The sequence below is a fragment of the Crocuta crocuta genome, unplaced genomic scaffold, assembly GCF_008692635.1.
Source record: "Crocuta crocuta isolate KB4526 unplaced genomic scaffold, BGI_CrCroc_1.0 scaffold197, whole genome shotgun sequence".
Lineage (NCBI taxonomy): Eukaryota > Metazoa > Chordata > Mammalia > Carnivora > Hyaenidae > Crocuta > Crocuta crocuta.
Window position 1 is genome coordinate 838,529 of NW_027532002.1, and position 19,945 is coordinate 858,473.

At 38.9% G+C, this 19,945-nt stretch overlaps 1 protein-coding gene across 1 annotated transcript in view; it reads left to right on the plus strand.

The window, feature by feature from the left end:
* The window catches only part of ELMO1 (engulfment and cell motility 1), a 484,527-nt gene that overhangs the window by 204,341 nt on the left and 260,241 nt on the right, over positions 1 to 19,945 (plus strand). The window contains exon 14 of the mRNA XM_077775357.1: positions 1,782 to 1,886. Within this exon, the coding sequence (XP_077631483.1) occupies positions 1,782 to 1,886 (105 nt within the window). The remainder of the gene's footprint in view (positions 1 to 1,781; positions 1,887 to 19,945) is intronic.

The window sequence follows — 19,945 nt, forward strand, 5'->3', positions numbered from 1 at the left end:
CCCGTGAGATTGTGACCTGAGTCAACATCAAGAGTCATCTGCTTAATTGAATGAGCCACCCAGGTGCCCCATAAGTTAACTTTTTAGACTGAATCTCTGGCCAATTATTTCCAGTCTTTTGTTGCCCCCGTTATTGAAGATAAGCCTGACCCTTTTACTCCAGTGAGTATCAGATCAAGGCTGAACCTCACTTCATTTGATCTGTCCAGTGATTTTCATTTTTGTTTACAATTATATTTATTTTAGGAGCTCTATCCTTCTTATCATAAGTGATAGTGCTTTGGTATTTTAAAAGCTTTCCAGCATCATAAATTAATCAGAGTAAAATGCATTGCACTGACCCAACTTGCTATAGAGATATGGACAGAGATGCTCTCAAAACTGTGAAACTGGCCAGTAGGTAGCCAGTTTCTATAATTTTAGATGTTATTAGCTCATGTTTTTTTTTTTTTTTCAAATCAGAATGAAAAAGACAGTTTAGATGTGCTCTCCAATGATATAGAAAAGTGTAGGTTGTTTGAACCTTGAACAAATGAACAAGAAGGCTTTCCTGTACTTTGAATTAGCAAAACTTCCAGTGAGGGGTGCCTGGGTGGCTCAGTCAGTTAAGTGTCAGACTTTGGCTGAGGGCATGATCTCATAGCTTGTGGGTTCGAGCCCCGAGTAAGGCTCTGTGCTGACAGCTCAAAGCCTGGAGCCTTCTTTGGATTCTGTGTCTCCCTCTCTCTCTGCCCTTCCCCAACTTGCACTCTGCTCTGTCTCTGTCTGTCTGTCTATCTGTCTGTCTCTCTCTGTCTTTTAAAAAAATGAATAAATGTTTAAAAATTTTTCAAAAAAAAATTCCAGTGAACCAGAATTTCCCTGGCAAATCAGAGATTTATCATGATATATTCTGTTTATCATGATATATTCAGGAACAACAGAAAAATATGTAGTTGTGTACAAATTACCTGGATTATGAGGTAAAGAACTGTTTTTTTTATTATCTCTTAAACATTTCTTTTTCATCTTTTTAACACAAAATGACTTTCCTTAAACCATTCACCATTTAGATCTGAATTTTTGGGACAGATCTCAGTGATCATTTTTAACAATTAATGGTGGAGTGGTTTGCTGCGCTGAGCAACAGTCTTGTGGTGTTTACTGAGTGATCTTGAGCATATGGAGACTTTTCTGGGCATATTTGTAGCTGTTATTTTGTCTTTGTGGCTCTCAGTGCTGTATGTAGTGACCACAAAACCAGAACACTGCCTGAGAACAGGCTGATGTCAGGACCCACAGACATCTGATCTGAATTTTATCAAGTGTCTGTACCCAAGAGGCCTGCAGATGGTGTGAGCCTGGACACTTCACAAAGTCTGTGGGCACCGGTGGCTGCGCTTAATGATCACATGAAGATGGGGAAGTTAAGGGGCAGTGCAGTTAATGGCAGACATGTGGCCTCATCCCAGGTCTTTCCAACCTGTTCCACCAACAGCACAATCGCCAGAAGTGCAGTTTTTACATGCTTTTCTTTTCCCCACAGGGCCATAAGTCTAGGAGTAGTCTTATATTTCGAGCTTCAGTTGGTTTCACTAACCCCGGTATTAAAGCTGCACCTGTAGAAAGAAGCCCTTTCCCTGCTACCCCTCAGGTTCATATAAAGATAAAATTGTCACCCTACTTGGTTATTTGGAGCTGGGCTTGTGGTACTTGGGTCTTGAGAATAGAAACCAGACTTCTGGTGGTTGGTGAAATCTGCTGAAGAATTAACCTGATCAAACATTTTGTTTTAATCACAGAATCATGTCAACCCTGCCATGGACTTTACCCAGACCCCTCCTGGGATGTTAGCCCTGGACAATATGCTGTACTTTGCCAAGCACCACCAGGATGCCTACATCCGGGTAAGCATGCAGCACCTTTCAGCTGGTGTAGATCTCCTACTGACTTTGAATTTCAGACTTACAGATAAGGAGAGGTTGCCTTTAGATGTGTGGCTCCAGATTTTTGCCTTTCATCACTCAGTACATATTAAAATTAAATGAAATTCTTAGGAGCCCTGAAATCAGGATTTTTAAATTTTAAAATTTAAATTTTAAATTTTCTCACATAGTAACATCTAAAAAAAACACAATAAATACCAGAAAATTATGTCTTATATAGTTCAACAGTGAATTATGACAAAAATTCTTAGACTTAAGTAACAAGAAAGAGAAATGAACCATCTACTCAAAACCTACACAATCCCAACTTTAGCAAAGACCCCTTAGGCTTATTCCGCTTGTTGGAAAAGAGACCAAGGATTCTCTCTGGTTCTGCTTCTGTTCAGTCCAATGCTGGAGACACAATAAGATAAATGAATAGAGAGAAAAGAATGGGAGAGATGAGGAGGACAAAGAAATGCCTTCTCTCCTATTTCATAATAAACTAGTCAAACTCTGGCTACCAAGAGAAACTCCTCTGTGGGTGGGGCAGAAGGAAGCTAGAAGATGCTACCTGCTGTATGGGCAGTACAGGTGTGGGAAGGGCTAAGTGTGAACGAACAGGAGCCTGTTCGGTGGGTGACATAGGGACGGTGACATAGGGCTGCTCTACTGGCTGTGCTCAGTTTGTGCTGACACCTGTCCCCTGTCCTCAGAAAGAGGAGTCCAGATTCAGTGGAGGGGGGCCATACTCATCCAATACTGGGGGAGGGGAGGATATGAATAAATGGGATAAGGGAATTGGCAAATAGTTAAAATCATGATTAGATCTCAGCTTAGAAAATTTTTGATGAGTAAATTGCTTAATGCAGAAAGAATAAGGCCGAGACTAGAATAAGATGAGTCTATATTCTGACATTCTCTGCTGGATCCCTCTTGATGGGACTCGCTTTCTGGAGACCTGGGTTCAAGACCTGGCACTGTCATTATCTAGTGATGTAAATGTGGACAATTCCTTTTGTCTAGGCTCAAGTTTCTTCTCCAAACAAGGGAGTGCTACTCCCCCCAAAGGGGATTTGGAATGTGTGTGTAGGTTTCAATGCTAGTCACCATGCCAATGGGGTACTACTGGCCAAAACTTCTTATACATGGGACAGTCTGCAGAGTAAAAAATTGTTCTACCGAGAAGCAGCCCCCTTGAAAAAAGTCATGCCAGGTTTCTGAGTTATAGGCACTATATTTTAACTGTATGTGTTTTTCTAGATACACAGTTTGACAAACTTTGATTTATACTGAAATATTATTTGTAATGTGATTATGTAAAAAATTTTATGCATTTCTGTGAAAGGTTTGAGATCAGGTGCTTGGTCAGAAATTCAGTCCTTCATAAGAAAATTATTTGGGGGCACCTGGATGGCTCAGTCAGTTAAGCATCTGACTTCAGTTCAGGTCTTGATCTCACGGATTGTGGCGTTGAGCCCCATGTCAGGCTCTGTGCTGACAGCTCAGAGCCTGGAGCCTGCTTTGGATTCTGCGTCTCCCCCTCTCTCTCTGCTCCTCCCCTGCTTGCTCTCTCTCTCTCTCTCTCTCTCAAAAATAAATAAACATTAAACAAGAGAAAATTATTTGTTCATGGAAGTTTAATTTGGCTTATGTGTATATATTTATTGCACAGATTCCTTACTAGGAATATAATCTGTGCTCACAGTAAGTAAATTAATATTTTTGAGGTACCATATAGTAAAGCTTGCAGAGTTGAGTGCGAAAAGAAGAAGCCAAATAGAAAATGAAGTTAGCATTTAACTGATTAATGATTACAGATGAACGTTTCTAAAGTTAGAGCTTATTGATGCTGAATGTATTGCTAATTTCACAGGAAGCCTATGTCTCATGAAAAGTAATTTAATGCTTGAAGCTCATTTCCCTCAATGCAGTCTCTAAACTCTTACAAGTAAAGTTAGTATGTGGCAACCTGAATGAATTTTATATCTGATAGGGACTTAAAAGAAAAACCTATTTGTAAAGAAAAATGTGTCCACATACGCTTTTCTTTACTGATTAGACAACATCTATATCTGATAATATCTATATCTATACATCTATAACTAAGATGTCTGTTATTTTCTCAGAAGTGTCACTTTCCTGGTATCATCTGACTTTGGGGCATTAACTCCTTGTTGGAAAGCTAAAGCTATTTACATGAATGACTGGGGTTAGAGGATCACATGTAAAGTCTGAGGACTTCTGCAAGGAAGTTTTGCGGTGACTATGAAAACAGTTATCACAGTGATAGTGAAATAGTGGTATAGATGGTGGAAATAGTGATCCTAGACAGCTAATTAAATTTTGATCTATGAGTTGAGTGGTCTCTTCTGAAATATAGAAATAGGTTCTTTTTAAAAATAAAAAGATCGGGGCGCCTGGGTGGCTTAGTTGGTTAAGCGTCCGACTTTCGCTTAGGTCATGATCTCGCGGTTCGTGGGTTCGGGCCCCGTGTTGGGCTCTGTGCTGACTGCCAGCTCAGAGCCTGGAGCCTGTTTCAGTCTGTGACTCCCTCTCTCTCTGACCCTCCCCTGCTCACGCTGTCTCTCTCTCTCTCTCTCCTAGAAATAAATAAAAATAAAACATTTAAAAAAATAAAAATAAAAAGATAAACATTTGCTTTGTTTTTGACCAGGTAAATCTCCTATCTGAATGCAATTATTCATTTATTATTTATATCTTTCATTCAATAAACTCTTACTCCATACCTGAATATGACCTCACCTTTCACTTTGTCAGTCAGATTTACAGTTGAGATCTTTAAAAGGAATTGTAACACACACACACACACACACACACACGTACAGGCACATACATACGTATTTCCTCTTTGCCCTTGACACCCCTCTCCAGCTATCATGTGTATTTGTATTTTTATGTATTTATGTTTTTATGCATTGTCTTCTTGCCTTATGTTCTAATTCATCTGCCACTCAGTTTCAACACTTTGTACCTTTTCAATGAAGCTTCCATTCATTACTTTCTAGAGCTGTTCTCCTGCCAAATGTAGAACAGTCTCCCGCTTCCCCCATCTCATCCGCCCTTCCATTGACACTGGACACTGTTTAATGTGATCAGTTCTTTCTTTTTGCCTGAAGCCATTATTGTCTGTCTTGGTTCTCCCCTTGTCCATTTCTCTTAGTCTCTAGTGGATTTCTCTCCCTTTCCATCTAATGCACATAATCCCAAGCACTCAACTGCAGACTTTTTCTTCTCAGTGACTCAGGCTGCACATGTTTACTGAGTAACTACCAAATGCCCAGTGGGGAGCTAAGTGATGGGGATTCCCCAAGGAATAAGTCACTCATGAGTCTTGTCATTGAAGAGTTTTCTGTCTAGGGATGGAAAGGTGGGGGTGAAGAGATAAATACCAGGCACCTTCCAAGCTACTTAGAATGTGGTTTGATTGAGAACAGAGGGGGATACTGGGGATACAGAGAACAGTCACCAACACAGATGTGGGAGTCAGGTCTGGAAAGTTTCTTAGAGGAAGTGGCTTCTGCACTAAGACCGCTGAATAATGCAGTTAATCAGGTGAAGGGAAGGGGGCATGGAGAGCAAGTCCGAGTGGAGGGAAACGTGTAAACAAGTGTGTGAGGTGTGTGCCTTTTTTAGGGAACCAAAAATTGTACAGTATGGCTAAAACAGAGTGGTTAATATGACATGACTTGAGGCACATGTGGGCTAGTTCATTAGGGACACTTTAGGCTGTATTAAGGTGTTTGTTTGGACTTTAACCTGAAGGAATTGAAGAATTTCTGAAGTGTTTGAAGTAAAGATGATGTGAGTTAATTTTAGAAAAATCACTTTATTGCCAGAAAACAAGTTTGAGAAATCAAGACTAGAGGCAGAAGTAAAATTTGGGAGTAATCTGAACTAAGGTGGTGATGGTGGCACTGGGGAGAAGCAGTTTGAGTGAACTATGCCTGGAGTAATATCTGGAGGCATCGCGTGATATCAGACTTCTGGGTCTTATTTACTCTGGGCTTAATTGCTTTTACTTTTTCTGGAGATGCTTCACTCCCCAGCTCTCCCCACCACAGCTCTCTCTGTGAGAGGTAGACGGTGCACTTGGCTCACTCCCATGATCCTGCTGTCATCATTTCACAGACAGGGTAATGGTATAAAGCTGAATGTGTTGCTTTTTGTTTGTTTTGTTTTGCTTTTTCTCCTCTCCGTGGAGTGGCAAATCTCAATACCTTGGAAGAAAGAAAATTAGTGATTCCACTAGAAATAAAACCTTTGTACTTATAACATATATTCTTTAATTTAATTATTCATTGGGAGCTAGTGAGAAACCCCAAATGACTTGGTTTTACGTTTAGTTCAAGACTCATGCTGGCTATTGTGGGAGCCAAGACTGAGCCACAAAACAGGAAATAATGATGAGGAAACCTCAGGACTCCAAAAAGCATGTGAAGGCCAGGTCTGAGGAAGAAGTAGGATCACAAAAAATACTAAGACATACTGCAATTAAAGGAAAGAGTGGTTTCAGTTCAGTCTTGCATGGTCCCATTTGTCATCCCATTTGATCTGAGAAAATGTGTACCTAAAGTGGGTTGGGTAGCATACAAGACATGTTCCATAGATTAATTCAGTCTTCAAGAAAAGCCTATGGTGTAAGCATTGTTAGCACTATTTTATAGACTCAGGAACTGGGATCTAGAGAGGTGCAGGGAGTTCCATTGGCTAGGTCAAATAGCCAATAGACAAGGGAAACTTGAATTTAGGTCTTTGGCCTTCAAATTTCAGGCTTTTTCCAGTCTGCAGCTTCTTGTCTCTGGGCTTGGGGTGTGGTGGACACAACAGAGCTGTTCTTGAAGTTGAGGAAAAGAGGAAAGTCTAAGACAAATGATGGGAAGCACAGAAAGCTGGTGATGACATTAAGGAAGTGTTTGTATTTGTTTAGGGTCTTCCTAAATCTAGCATAATCAGAAAGTCACCCCTAAAATAAGAGAGGTGATACTTTCTCTTTCTGTTTAACTACAAAATTTGTATACAGCATCACATTGTCTTTATTAAATTGTAAATCCTTTGAAAACTAAGGCTGTCTTTTTCCTATATGTTGTCATATTACCAAATATTTGATTGAAACTCCAGTGATGTTATTTAAAGGAATAAATGAGCCTGGCAAAGGTATCACTGCAAAGCTTTCCTGATTTCATATGTGGTTGTAAGTTTGAGACTAGTGACATAAGAAGTGACATTTAGAAGATCAGGGAAACTTCAGAACCTATTGTCAGTCATCTATCTCTCTCTTGGCATTACAGCCAGACAGACGCGTGCTGTGCATTAATCCCAGGCTCTAAAGACGTCAGATAAGCTATTTAAATGTGCAACAATAAAAGCCACATGCATGCAAATGAGATATTTCTGTTATTGCTTCCATCTTTTTCAGAGGAAAAAAATTCTCACAGAAAAGAAAAACAGCCCATCTTCTTAGATGCTAAAAAGCATCTAACTAAAGGCAGAGAAATTTCTTCTAACATTTACACTTATTCATTCACTGACTCATTCAGGAAATATTATCAAACACCTACCATCTGCCAGCATGGGGCCATGCACAGTGGATGTGGTGGTCAACAAGAAAGGCAGAGTCTAATTCTTAGATATCAAAAAATAGAACAGCAAGCACCAAAGAGAGTAGAGGTTGTTTTATCGTATTTTCTTTTCTTTCTCCCCCTTGGGGTTTTCCTTGTTTCCTTCTGGAATTTTATTTTTATTTATTTATTAAAACAATTTTTTAAAATGTTTATTACTGAGAGACAGAGACAGAGTGTGAGCGTGGGAGGGGGGCAGAGAGAGAGGGAGACACAAAATCTGAACCAAGTTCCAGGCTCTGAGCTGTCAGCACAGCTGCAAGGCTCGAACACACACATTTCGAGATCCTGACCGAAGCTGAAGTTGGACACTTAACTGACTGAGCCACCCAGCCCCCTGCCCCCGCCTTCTGGATTTTAAGATGTGACCTATCCTGGGCACATCTACCAAGTCCCAGAACTTTTCCTTGATACTTATTTGCAGTTTTCCACAATATATCAAGCAGGTAAACATTTCACCATTTTATATAAATTATCATACTGTGTAGCCATATCAGAATCACTTAGGACTTGCTTCCTTGCCCAATGACCTGCTTTTAAGCAGCGGCACTACTTCTTAGAGAAATACTCTGGTGTTGGGTCAGCATGGACTAGAACAAACCCGACCCTTCTTGTCTGTTTTCTTTGGTGTGATGTTTGTCATCAGTAAAATGTTTTATTAAGGAAGCTGTTACACAACTAACACAGAATTTATAAAATCTTGAGGCTTCTCATAACAACATTAAGAGCTGACACTAGAAACTACTTGTTCTTTATGTGCCCCGCAATTCTGGCCTTAACACCCCTCATAATTTATGATGAACACCTCATCCAATTGGAATATTTTGCACATTGGGTGATGATGGTAGAAGATAATAGATTTCCTGAGGTGGAGGGGAGGGGTTGGAATAGAAAGCCCTTTAAAAAAGATAAGATTAACTACAATGGTTTCAATTGGTCGTGAACCAAGACACATGTATGTTTCTAATATTGTACCAAATCAGAGCAGAAGTATTTATATGTCAAGTAAATTCGACTATGGGAAAAGATGGACATTTGTCCATAAGAATTATTTTCTCAAGCTTCTTTCATTACAACCATTTTTTTAACAAATGAAAAAATTTAAGCGTGTTTACACTATTTCAAACACTTTAAGTGGATTCTTCCTCCCCATGGTGCATACATAGTAAACAATACTTTAAAAAAAATTGTTGGGAGAAATACTGGTTTAAATTTTTTTAACATTTTTATTTATTATTGAGAGAGAGAAAAACAGAGCATGAACATGGGAGGGGCAGAGAGAGGGGGAGACACAGAATCTGAGGGTGGCTCTAGGTTCTAAGCTGTCAGCACAGAGCCCGACGCGGGGCTCAAACCCACAAACAGTGAGATCATTACCTGAGCTGAAGTCAGACGCTTAACCAACTGAACCACCCAGGCGCCCCAAGAAATACTGATTTAGGTGCTAACTTACCACTGAGATGGAGGCCTGGCAAAGAGACAGTACTGAAAAGAAAGTGCTCTGAGATGATCTAGTATAGAAAAGCTACCATCTTTGAAGCCTTTACTTATTTGGAGTACTTACCATACATTATTTGTAATCTTCCTTTCAGTGCTCCCTGAGATGGGAAGATAACGTAACCCCTGTACCCTCTTCTTCCACTATATAGATCTCTGTCTGCTGAGGCACAAAGCCTTGTTGGGGAAACTGCTTTTGACTTCTCTCTCCTGTGTCAGAGGGTGTAAATACACTTGTAATAGCAAACAGGAAGCTTGCCAATGAGATAACAGTGATGCGAGGCACATTTATTCATCTTTCACAGCACTCCTATGGGGTCAGCACTGTTGTTTCCATTTAACAGATGAGGAAACTGACACACAGAGAAGTTAGGTGGCTTTCCCAAGGACACCCAGCTAAGGAAGTGCCTGCCAGAGCTGAATTTTAAAGCCAAGTAGTCTGCTTCCAGTGACTTTTAGAAGTTGGTAGATTCATATAGGGGTCACAGCTACAGTTCAGATGAGCCTGTGGATGTTTGCTCAACCAGCACAGTATTTTTAAAGGCAAGAGAATTTGAATGGCCTGTAGGCAGGGCATGCATTCCCCCTTCAAATACCCAAGAGCCCTAGAACTCCATTCTATTCTGTCTGGCTGCTCCATGCATTCTAGTTATCTGCCTTGTACCTGGGGACTTGAGTTAGTGATTGCTGATACCTGGTCTGCAATGACCTTTGTGAAGTTCTGAATACATTATCAGCACACAATAGGTGCTCAAACCATTTTATTTGCTTTTTCCCTTTCCCAGTCCATAAAGTTGTGCTTGATTAATGTACCATCTCTCTCTTGCTGAGAATAAAAGACTTAAATTCCGTCCTCCCGAGGGCAGGGAAGAGGAATAGGTGTGCTTCTCAAATTCTCCAGTTGTAAATTTTACGGAAAAAAGTCATCAGATCTTATTATAAAGATCTTGAGGCTCCAAGCCTGGTCAGCCCTCCAAACTCCACCAGCCGACATTTAAAGGGAACAGGAACCCAATATCCTTCATGCACTAAGGCAGGGTGCTGATGAAGGCAATGCTGAGTCTTGAAAATAAATTAAGGAACTTTTAACATTTCAAGGGGGAAATTGGCAGTTTCCCAAGCGACATAATTATAGGACAGTATGTAATGTGTAATTAAACTTAACTATGAAGCAAATGATTGGAATAAAGCTTGGTGGCACATCATTTTTTTGTTCCCACAGTGCTGACAGATCCTCCCCGCCCCTTGTCCCTGAAATGGCTTTAGCAGCAATTGCTCCTAATTTTTTTTAAATGAAATTATATGTTGCCAGTTAAACACACAGTTTCATGTAAAGGAACCTTTTTTTTTTTTTTAAATTTGAATGACGCTTTCCTTGTAGGTGATCTGGACCACAGGGTCAGTTTGAAATAACAAGGACCCCAAGACACAGCGTAGCTGGGACTTTAAAATGACTCTTCGTCTAATAATTCATTTACATACTTTATTCTTTGCTTTTATTTTTATTCTTTCTTTGACCAAAGTCCACAGCCTGGAGGCTTATTTTCATGTAGCTTTTTCATGTTATAAAAATAGCAGCATTAATTTCATTGACGGTGAATAACCAAGCTGTTACTGCCAGTCAGGACCCCTTGAGCGAGTGAATATATGTGATTAGATTTGACAATTGCACTGGAAGGCAGAATTTCTGACTTCCAAAGTCAATGATTTGAAAGGGATGTTTCAGGACTCAGGATGAGATCATTATTCAACATGGGCTTGGTTTTGTCTCAGAAGACCCATCCTCTGAGAGAGGGCGGGCAGGTTCCACATATATTAACTGCTGGGTATAACAGTGTATGCACTCTGTGTTCACACCACCTGAGTTATTTTGGTACTGGATTCAGTATCAGTATCTCAAATCTGAAGTAGGACTAAAACAGGATAAATATCTGTTTCATTCTCCTTTACTACTAGCCCAAGCTGGGTATTAGGTTCAGAATTTCTTATTTAACTGTATTTAAAGGTTTTTTGGGGGGAGGAGGGTTAATTTTAAAATGCAGTAGGACAGGGGGCCTGGGTGGCTTAGTCAGTTAAGCATCCGACTTTCGCTTAGGTCATGATCTCGCCGTTCGTGGGTTCGAGCCCCACATCGGGCTCTGTGCTGACTGCCAGCTCAGAGCCTGGAGCCTGTTTCAGTCTGTGACTCCCTCTCTCTCTGACCCTCCCCTGCTCACGCTGTCTCTCTCTCTCTCTCCTAGAAATAAATAAAACATTAAAAAAATAAAATAAAATAAAATAAAATAAAATAAAATGCAGTAGGACTTTAAAACATAGTAATGAATTGCTTGAAAGAAAATATTGAAATCAAGCTATGTAATGAACTCAGTGAAGTTGGCACACTGCATACCTAAGCCCAGTGTGAATTACAAGATTAGAAGCTAGGGACACCCTCATTTTACCAGTGAAGTCCTTAGCCCACAGTCATTGTACTGAGGTCTCTATCTTAGACTCAGTAATACCTTCCCATTCTTTCTCCAAACTGGTTCTCCCTCAGTCCACATTATCCATTTTAATGTCTCACTATGCTAAACAAATTACTATTTATTGAGTACCTGCTCTGTGACCAGCTGCCTCCTTTCCGCTGTCATTGACCATACTTCCATCTTTGATTATACATTTGCTGCCTTCACCATGCAGAGCTCAGTAGCTGCTGTGCTGGGAGTTTGCTGTTGTTTCTTCCCTTTTTTGTGCTCATTGCTGCACGGTGTCACAATGCAGGCGTTTCAGGAGTTGCAGCTCATTTCTGCCTGTTTTTATAAGAGGGAATGTTTTCTGGGAATCCTTTCTTTTTTGTGTGCTGCATAGACTTGAAATGTGTTATAGGCCTCATTGGCTTTTTAAATAGTAGACTTTATATTTTAAAGCAGTTTTAAGTTTATAGAAAAATTGAGCAGAAGGTAAAGAAGCTTCCCATGAATCCCTTCTGCCCCTCTGTCCCATACACAGTTTCCCCTATTAACATCTTGTATTAGTGGGTGCCTTTAGTTACATTTGATAAGCCAATATCCTGCAACATTGCTATAATTGCTTATTGGTTCCAGGACTCGTTTGTTGAGTCTTCGGAGTTTTCTATATAGATAATCATGTTATCCGTGTGCAGCTTTGTTTCTTCCTTCCCAGTCTATATACTTTATATGCCCTTTTCTTATCTTACTGCATTACCTAGGATTTCCAATAAGATGTTGAGGAGCAGTGGTAAGAGGGAACATGTAGCCTTGATCCTGATCTTAGGGGGAAACACTCAAGTTTCTCAGCATCAGGTGTGGTGTTAGCTGTATAGATGTTGTTTATTAAGTTGACAAAGTTCCCCATCAGTATTAGTTTGCTACGGCTGCCATAAGAAAGGACCATGGACTGGGTGGCTCAAACAACAGAAATCTATCCCTTCATATTTCTGGAGGCCAGAAATTTGAGATCAAGGTGTCAGCAGGATTGGTTTCTTCTAAGATCTTTCTTCTTGATTTGTAGATGTTTGTCTTCTTCCTGTATCTTCACATGCTCTTCTTTTTGTCTGTGTCCATGTGTCATATATAAGGACACCAGTCATATTAGATTAAGAACCATTATAATGACCTCATTTTGTCTTAATTACTATTTAAATACCCTGTCTCCAAATGTAGTCACATTCTGAGGTATCAGGAGTTATGACTTACATAAGTGAATTTGGAAGGACATAATTCAGTCCACAACACCCTTTATTTCTAGTTTGCCGAGAGTTTTTGTCATGAATGGGTATTGGATTTTGTCAGATGCTTTTTCTATGTACATTAATATTATATATGGTTTTCTTCCTTTGTTGTGATAAGTTACATTAATTGATTTTTGAACCAACTCTGCATATCTGGAAAAAATCCTATTTGATTATAGTGTATGATTCTTGAATTCTATTTGATAATATTTTGTTAAGCATTCTGCATCTGTGTTCATGAGAGGTGTTGGTATGTAGTTTTCCTTTCTTACAATGTCTTTGAATTTGGTTTAGAGTAATGTTGTCCTCATAGAATGGGTACGAAAGTGTTCCTTTTCCTCTATTTTCTGGAACAGATTATAGAGAATTAGTATGATTTTTTCTTTAAATATTTAGTAGAATTCACCAATGAAACCATCTGGGCCTGGTTCTTTCAGTTCTAGAAGGTTACTAATTATTGATTCAAATCCTTTGAAAGATATGAACCTACTCAGATTATTTATGTCTCCTGTCTTCTGAGGAACTGGGCTCTTTTATCTATGTTATCAAATTTCTAAGTATAGGGTTATTTATAATATTACTTTATTACTTTTTACTATCATTGGGTCTATAGTGATGGCTCCTATTTCATTTTTGATGCTGGTAACTTATCTTTTCTCTTTTTTTCTTGGTTAGCTTGTCTAGAGTTTTATCATTTTAATTGATCTTTTCAAAGAACCAACTTTTGGCTGCATTGATTTTTCTCTGTTGATTTCCAGCTTTCAGTTTCATTGATTTCTGCTCTAATTTTTATTACTTCTTTTCTTCCACTTATTTTACATTTAATTTATTCTTTTCTAGAAAGTTTCCTAAAGTGGAAGCTTAGATTATTGATTTTATATCTTTCTTTTAAGATATATGTATCAAATGCTATAATTTTCTTACTAAGCATTGCTTTTGCTACATTCCACAAATTTCTAAAAGCTGTATTTTAATTTTCATTTAGTTCAAAATATTTTCAAAAAACTTTAGGCTTTTCTTTAAGCCTTGTGTTATTTAGATGAGTGCTGTTTAACCTCCAAATATTTTGGGATTTCCCACCTATCTTGTGATTATTGATTTCTAGTCTGAGATCATACTTTGCATGATTTCTATCCTTTTTTTTTTTTTTTTTGTGAATATGTGTCTAATGGCCAGGTATATGGTATATCTTGTGAATGTTCCATGTGAGTCTGAGAAGAGTGTGTATTCTGCTGTTGCCGGATGATGTATTCTATGCATGTCCATTAGATCCATTTGATTAATGGTACTGTTTATTTCAACTATATACTTAATGATTATCTGCCTGCTGGATCTATCAATTACCAAAATATAGATATTCAAGTCTCTAAGTATAATAGCTGATTTGTTTTTATTTTCTTTCAGTATTATCAGTTTTTGCTCCACATAGTTCAGTGCTCTGTGGTTAGGAGGTGTATATATTTAAGGATTAGTATGTCTTCTTAGACAATTGACCTCTTTGTCATTATCTAATATGTCTCTTCTCCCTGACAATTTTCCTTGCTTTGAAGTTTGCTCAGAAAAGTCTCAAATTATTTTAGTTAATCTATTTTTCATTTGATTCATGTTACCAAGTGTGAGGTGCTCTAATCAGATGGAGGCCATCAAATGTGGGGTGTCCCAATTGGATGGGAGCCGGCAGCATAGGTGGTAAAAGAATTCACCCAAGGCAGAACAAAAGAGAAGTTTATAGAATATACCTCACGGGAGCAGTGGCAGGACAGCAAAGGAGAGACTGTCTGCAACCAAGAGGTGATGAGGGGCCATAGTTACAGGGCAGAGTGAGGAAGAATGGAACGTAAGGAATTTTCCCTTTTTTGGTAATCTTAAGAACTGTGCCTCCTTGTAATTGGTCAGTTAGGGCCTTTGGCTATTTCAAGGTGGGTCACTAAATGAGCCTGTGTGCATTGCCTGTTTGTATTTAGCTTGCTGGTCTCTGTGGGCCTGTGGGCCCTTTTACCTTACTCAGGTTTTCATTGCTCAAGTTTGTTGCCTAAAAGCTGCCTTATACCAAGATATATTTTTCTCCATGTCTCTACTTTTACACTAGATGTCACTTACTATTTAGAGTGGATTTCTTTGTGGACAACGTGTAGTTGAACCTTGATTTTTATTCACCCTGACAATCTCAGTTTTTCAATTGATATGTTTGATCATTCACATTTAAAGCAATTGTTGATATAATTGGATGGCTATCTACCATATTTGTTTCTGTTTTCTATTTGTTGCCTTTTCCTTCGTGTGTGCATGTGTGTATTTCTTTTGTTTTGTCTTTCACTCTTATTTCTACCTCCTCTTGCTTTAATTGAGCATTTAATGATTCTATTTCTCTCTTCCCTTGGCATATTAATCATACTTCTTTTAAATAATTTTAATTGCTGCCCTAGCATTTGCAGTATACATTTACAACTAATCTTAGTTCACCTGGAAATAATATAATACCGCTTCACAGGTAGTGCGGGTACTTTATAAGAGAATATTCTCAATTTCTCCCTCCTGCCCCTTACTCAACTCACTTATCTGTAAGCTATAATCACTCAATACAATACTAGTATTATTATTTTGAACAAACTGTTATTGGTTAGATTAGTTAGTATCTTATTTTACCTTCATTTATTTCTTCTCTAATGTTCTTTCTTTCCTTATAAAGATCTAAGTTTGTGAGCTATATCGTTTTCCTTCTCTCTGAAAATTTCTTTTATTATTTCTTGAAAGGCAGGTCTACTGGTGACAAATTTTCTATGTTTTGTTTTCTGACAAAGTCTTTATTCCTCCCGTATTTCAAGGATTATTTCTTTGGACACAGAATTCTGTGCTTTTTTTTTTTCTTTCAACACTTTAATATTTCACTTATTCTCTTCCTGGTTGCATGATTTTTGAAGAAAAGTTTGATGTGATTCTTATCCTTGTTCTCAGTTGGTAAGGTGTTTTCTCTCTACCTGTAGCTTCTTTCAAGGTTTTCATTGTCTTTGATTTCCTCTAGTTTGAATGTTGCATGCCAAAGTGTAGATTTTTTGGTACCTATACTGCTTGCTGTTCTCTGAGTTTCCTGGATATGTGCTTTGGTGTCTTTCATTAATTTTGGAAAACCCTTACCCATGTTTACATCAGATATTTCTTCTGTTACTTTCTCTTCTTTTTCTCCTCCTGGTATTCTCATCACATAAGTGTTACAACTTTTGTTGTCCACAACTCTTGGATATTCTGTTCTATTTTTTAAAATTCTTTTTTTTTTTAAGCCACCAAACCATGTCAGTTCTACAGAGTTAGGAGATATTGCTGGAGAGGTAAGCAGGGGCAGATCATGAAAGACCTTGGATGCTTTGCTAAGTAGTTTAAATAATTTAACAGAGCATTTCTGTACATGTCTGCTTTACATACTGCACTTCCAGGTGAAGATATAATGTAGATACAGGGTCTACTCTAAAACTGCTATAGACAATGGCAATGACTGAGGAATTTTGAGCTAGAGAATGATGTGGTCTGATTTGCCTTTAAGAAAGATCAGGCTGCCAGAGGTAGAGCCTGAACTGGTATCTATAACTAGAGGTGGGGTAATTGTGATGGTCCAGATGAGAGATGAAGAAGTTTGGTGTAGAGCACTATAGCAGGAATGGTTTTGAAATACAAAATTCCTTTTTCTTTTCAGCTTAGGAAGTTTACATTACCCTGTGTTTAACTCACTGGTTCTTTCCTAGTCCCTGACCAGTAAATTAATGAGCCCATCAAAAACATTCTTTATTTCTTTTACAGTGTTTTTTATTTCTAGTATTTCCTTTTAATTATTTCTCTGCTTGCCCATCTGTTCTTGCCTGTTGTCCACTTTTCATGTTAGAGACTTTAGAATATTAATCATAGTTATTTTTAATTCCTGGTCTGAGAAGCTCCAAATCTCTACCATATCTGAGCCTGACTCAAATGTTTTCTTTATCTCTTTAGATTGTGTTGTTTGCCTCTTAACATTTCTTATAATTTTTTTTTGAAAGCTGGATATGATGTACTGGGCAATGTGAACTGAGGTAAATAAGCCTTTGGTGTGAGATTTTATGTTTATCTAGTTAGGAATTATCCTGAGCTTATGTTTGCTGTAGCTGTGGTGTCAGAGGCTGAAATTTCCTTTGGTATCCTTATTTTTGTCTATTTTGTTCTCTTTGTTTTTCCTTAGAGTCTGCTCCAAAAATAGGATCTGAGGCTTGTAGTTTTTTACCTGTATGTATATGACATATATGATATACATCATAAAGATGTATATGATCTTTTATTTATATGATGGTAAGATATAGGGAGAAGGGAAGTGTCCTATAGTCCTGTGACTAGGTCTCATTTTTTTTTTTTTAATGAGCCCGTGTTCTTGTACTGTGACCTTCACATGTCCTTCTCAGTTCCCTTCTCTTTTAGTTGAGACAAGAGGGCTAAACTTGGCTGTGATCTGGGATTTCCTTTCCTGAGATTGGCTAGGTTCTGGTAAAATCCAGGCAGTTTAGGCTCTGGTAAAATAGTTTCCGTTGAAGGCAGGCCACTGTTAAAGAGAATGGAATGCTTCAGACCTAGTCCAAAATGCTTACTTTTTCCCTATCCCTGACTGAAGCAAGAGAGGATTTTTCTCTGATCTTCATCTTGAAAACAGGACAGAGCTCCTAGAGGTAGAACTCATGAAAGTGTGGGGACTCTCTGACCCCCAGGAGTTTCTCCCTCCTAAGGCACCTCTAGTCTCTTGTAATATGAGTTACCCTCTGAGTGTTCCCAGCAGGCTCCAGTATTGGCTTCTGCTCGTAGTAAGCTGTGACCCTCCGTATTTGCCTCTGTTTCTCCAGTTTTGAGGGTGACAGTTTGTCCTGTGACCTCAATTCTCTGATGGAACTAAGAAGAGGTGTTGATGTCTAGTTTGTTCAGCCTTTTTCTTGTTGTGAAAAAGTGTGGGAGTGACATTTTCCATGCTTTTTACATGTTAGAAAGGGACCCAGAAATCCCTTCCTTGTTTTTTTAGTAGGAAAAATCAAAATGAAACAAAACAGAGCCAATAATTTTGTTCCATTGCTGGAAATTCCTGTAGTCAGTTGTTATTCTCCTACAAATATCTTTCTGGAGTCTACCTCCTTCAGGGGTTAAGCTTGGCTAACCCTACTCAGAACATCAATGTTCAAATGTTTCACGGTACTGAGCATGGGTTGCCACAATAGACCCTTCCAGTGGCTCTAAAATCTCTGGCTTCATTTCATTAAGACTCCGTTGCCATTAACCTCCATCAGCAAATTCTGTTGACTCTACCTACAAAATATATCCACAACCCCATCTCTTTTCCTACCTCTACCTCCTTGATAATAATCCAATCCACTAAATATCTCTCTTGTAATATCGTAGTAGTCTCCTAATTGGTTCTTCCTGCTTCCACTTTTGTTCCTCTTGTCTGTTGTCAACACGGTAGCCACAACATTAGGAAAGCAGAACAATCCTTCGAAACATTTATCTCTTCATGTCGCTTCTCTGCTCAAAATCTTCCAATGTCTCTCATCTCACTCAGAGTAAAATCCAGAATCATTTCCAAGGCCCCAAATGCTCTCTGATAGTCTGCCTCTCTGTCTTTATGTCCATCTGTTCCTTGCTCACTCCAGGCTCAGAGACCTCCTTTGTGTTGGTCTCCTTGAGTTTCCATAACAAAACACCACAGACTGGTTGGCTTCAACAGCAGAAATTTATTTTCTCCAAGTTCTGGAGGCTGGAAGTGTGAGATGAGGATACAAGCAGGGACGGTTTCTTCGCTGGCCTCTCTTCCTGCCTTGCCACATGGTCATCCTGTGATACCCTCACATCCTGGTGTTTCTTCCTCTTCTTAGAAGGGCATCAGTTGTATTGAATTTGAGCTGCTCCCTAATGGCCTCATTTTAACTTAGTTGCCCCTTTAAAGTCTTTTATCTTCCAGTACAGTCACATTCTAAGGTACTGAGGGCTAGAACATCAACAAATGAATTGGGGGGGGACACAATTCAGTCCATAGCATCCTACTGACCTTGGGGAACATACCAGATGTACTCCAGCCTCTGGGCATTGTGCTAGCTGCTTCCTCTCCTGGGAATCTGCTCTCCAATTGGCCCTGTAGCTTCCTTCCTCATTTCCTCTAGACTCAGTGGCCTTTCCTCACCACCAAATATTAAATAGTAATATCATCTTTTTGCTCCCCGTCTACCCATCCTCCCCTTTGTTTTTCTCTAAATGTAGTACTTGTTTATATACTGTAACGTTACCTTTGTGTTTATTTCCTGCTCCAGGAGGACAGACACTACGTGTTTGTCCCTGCTCTGCCCCAGTGTCTAGAGTAGTGGCACTCAGCACATACCTGTTAAATGAGTGCCTAAGTCAGTTGTGTACTGGTGTTCAGCCTTCTGGCTGGGATTGCCAGTTACTCCAAGGTAGGAAGCCATGGAAATAGGTTTCCATCTGGAACATGCTATAACCTTCCTGGTTGTAGCTATCCTCTGGCCTTTGTCCATCCTGGAATGGAAGCGAAATTAGTGGCTATACTAGTGTGCCTCAAAATGGCTTTGCCCCAGATATGCTGATGCTTATATTTGGGTGACTCACTGCTGACTTTTGTTTTTAAGTTGTATTCATGTGACCAGAGTCCAGCTAGTATTAGCAACTTGCCTACCAAATCCGAAGGCATTTTGCATTAGTATAATAAAATTTATGTAGTAATGTTCCCAAATGCCCCCTTGTATTTGATAAAAATAACTTTTCCCTTAGGAACCGTGCAATACACCTGGAACACCCAGGAGGGCTTGACATGTCAGGTAATTTTATTTGTACATTGACCTTAATTTTATCAACTTTTCTCCTGCGTTGGTAAAACCCAAGACTCCAAAATTTAGTATAAAATCATAAATAATAGGCCTTATTTCTCTTGTATTTTATAAAGTAATTAAAATACTATTAGTATAGATACAACAGCCCAAAAATTTCTCACTGGCTGGTTTAGTAAATGTTACTCTGTATAAGGGTGCTTTTACTTTATACTTGGAGGCTTTTAGAATACAAGGCCCCAATGTATATCATTCATACCTGCCTACAAATTCACAATTACCAAGATGAGGGAAGCTAGCTTGGCTGACTTTTCAGTTCCTGAATGGTGATACTTC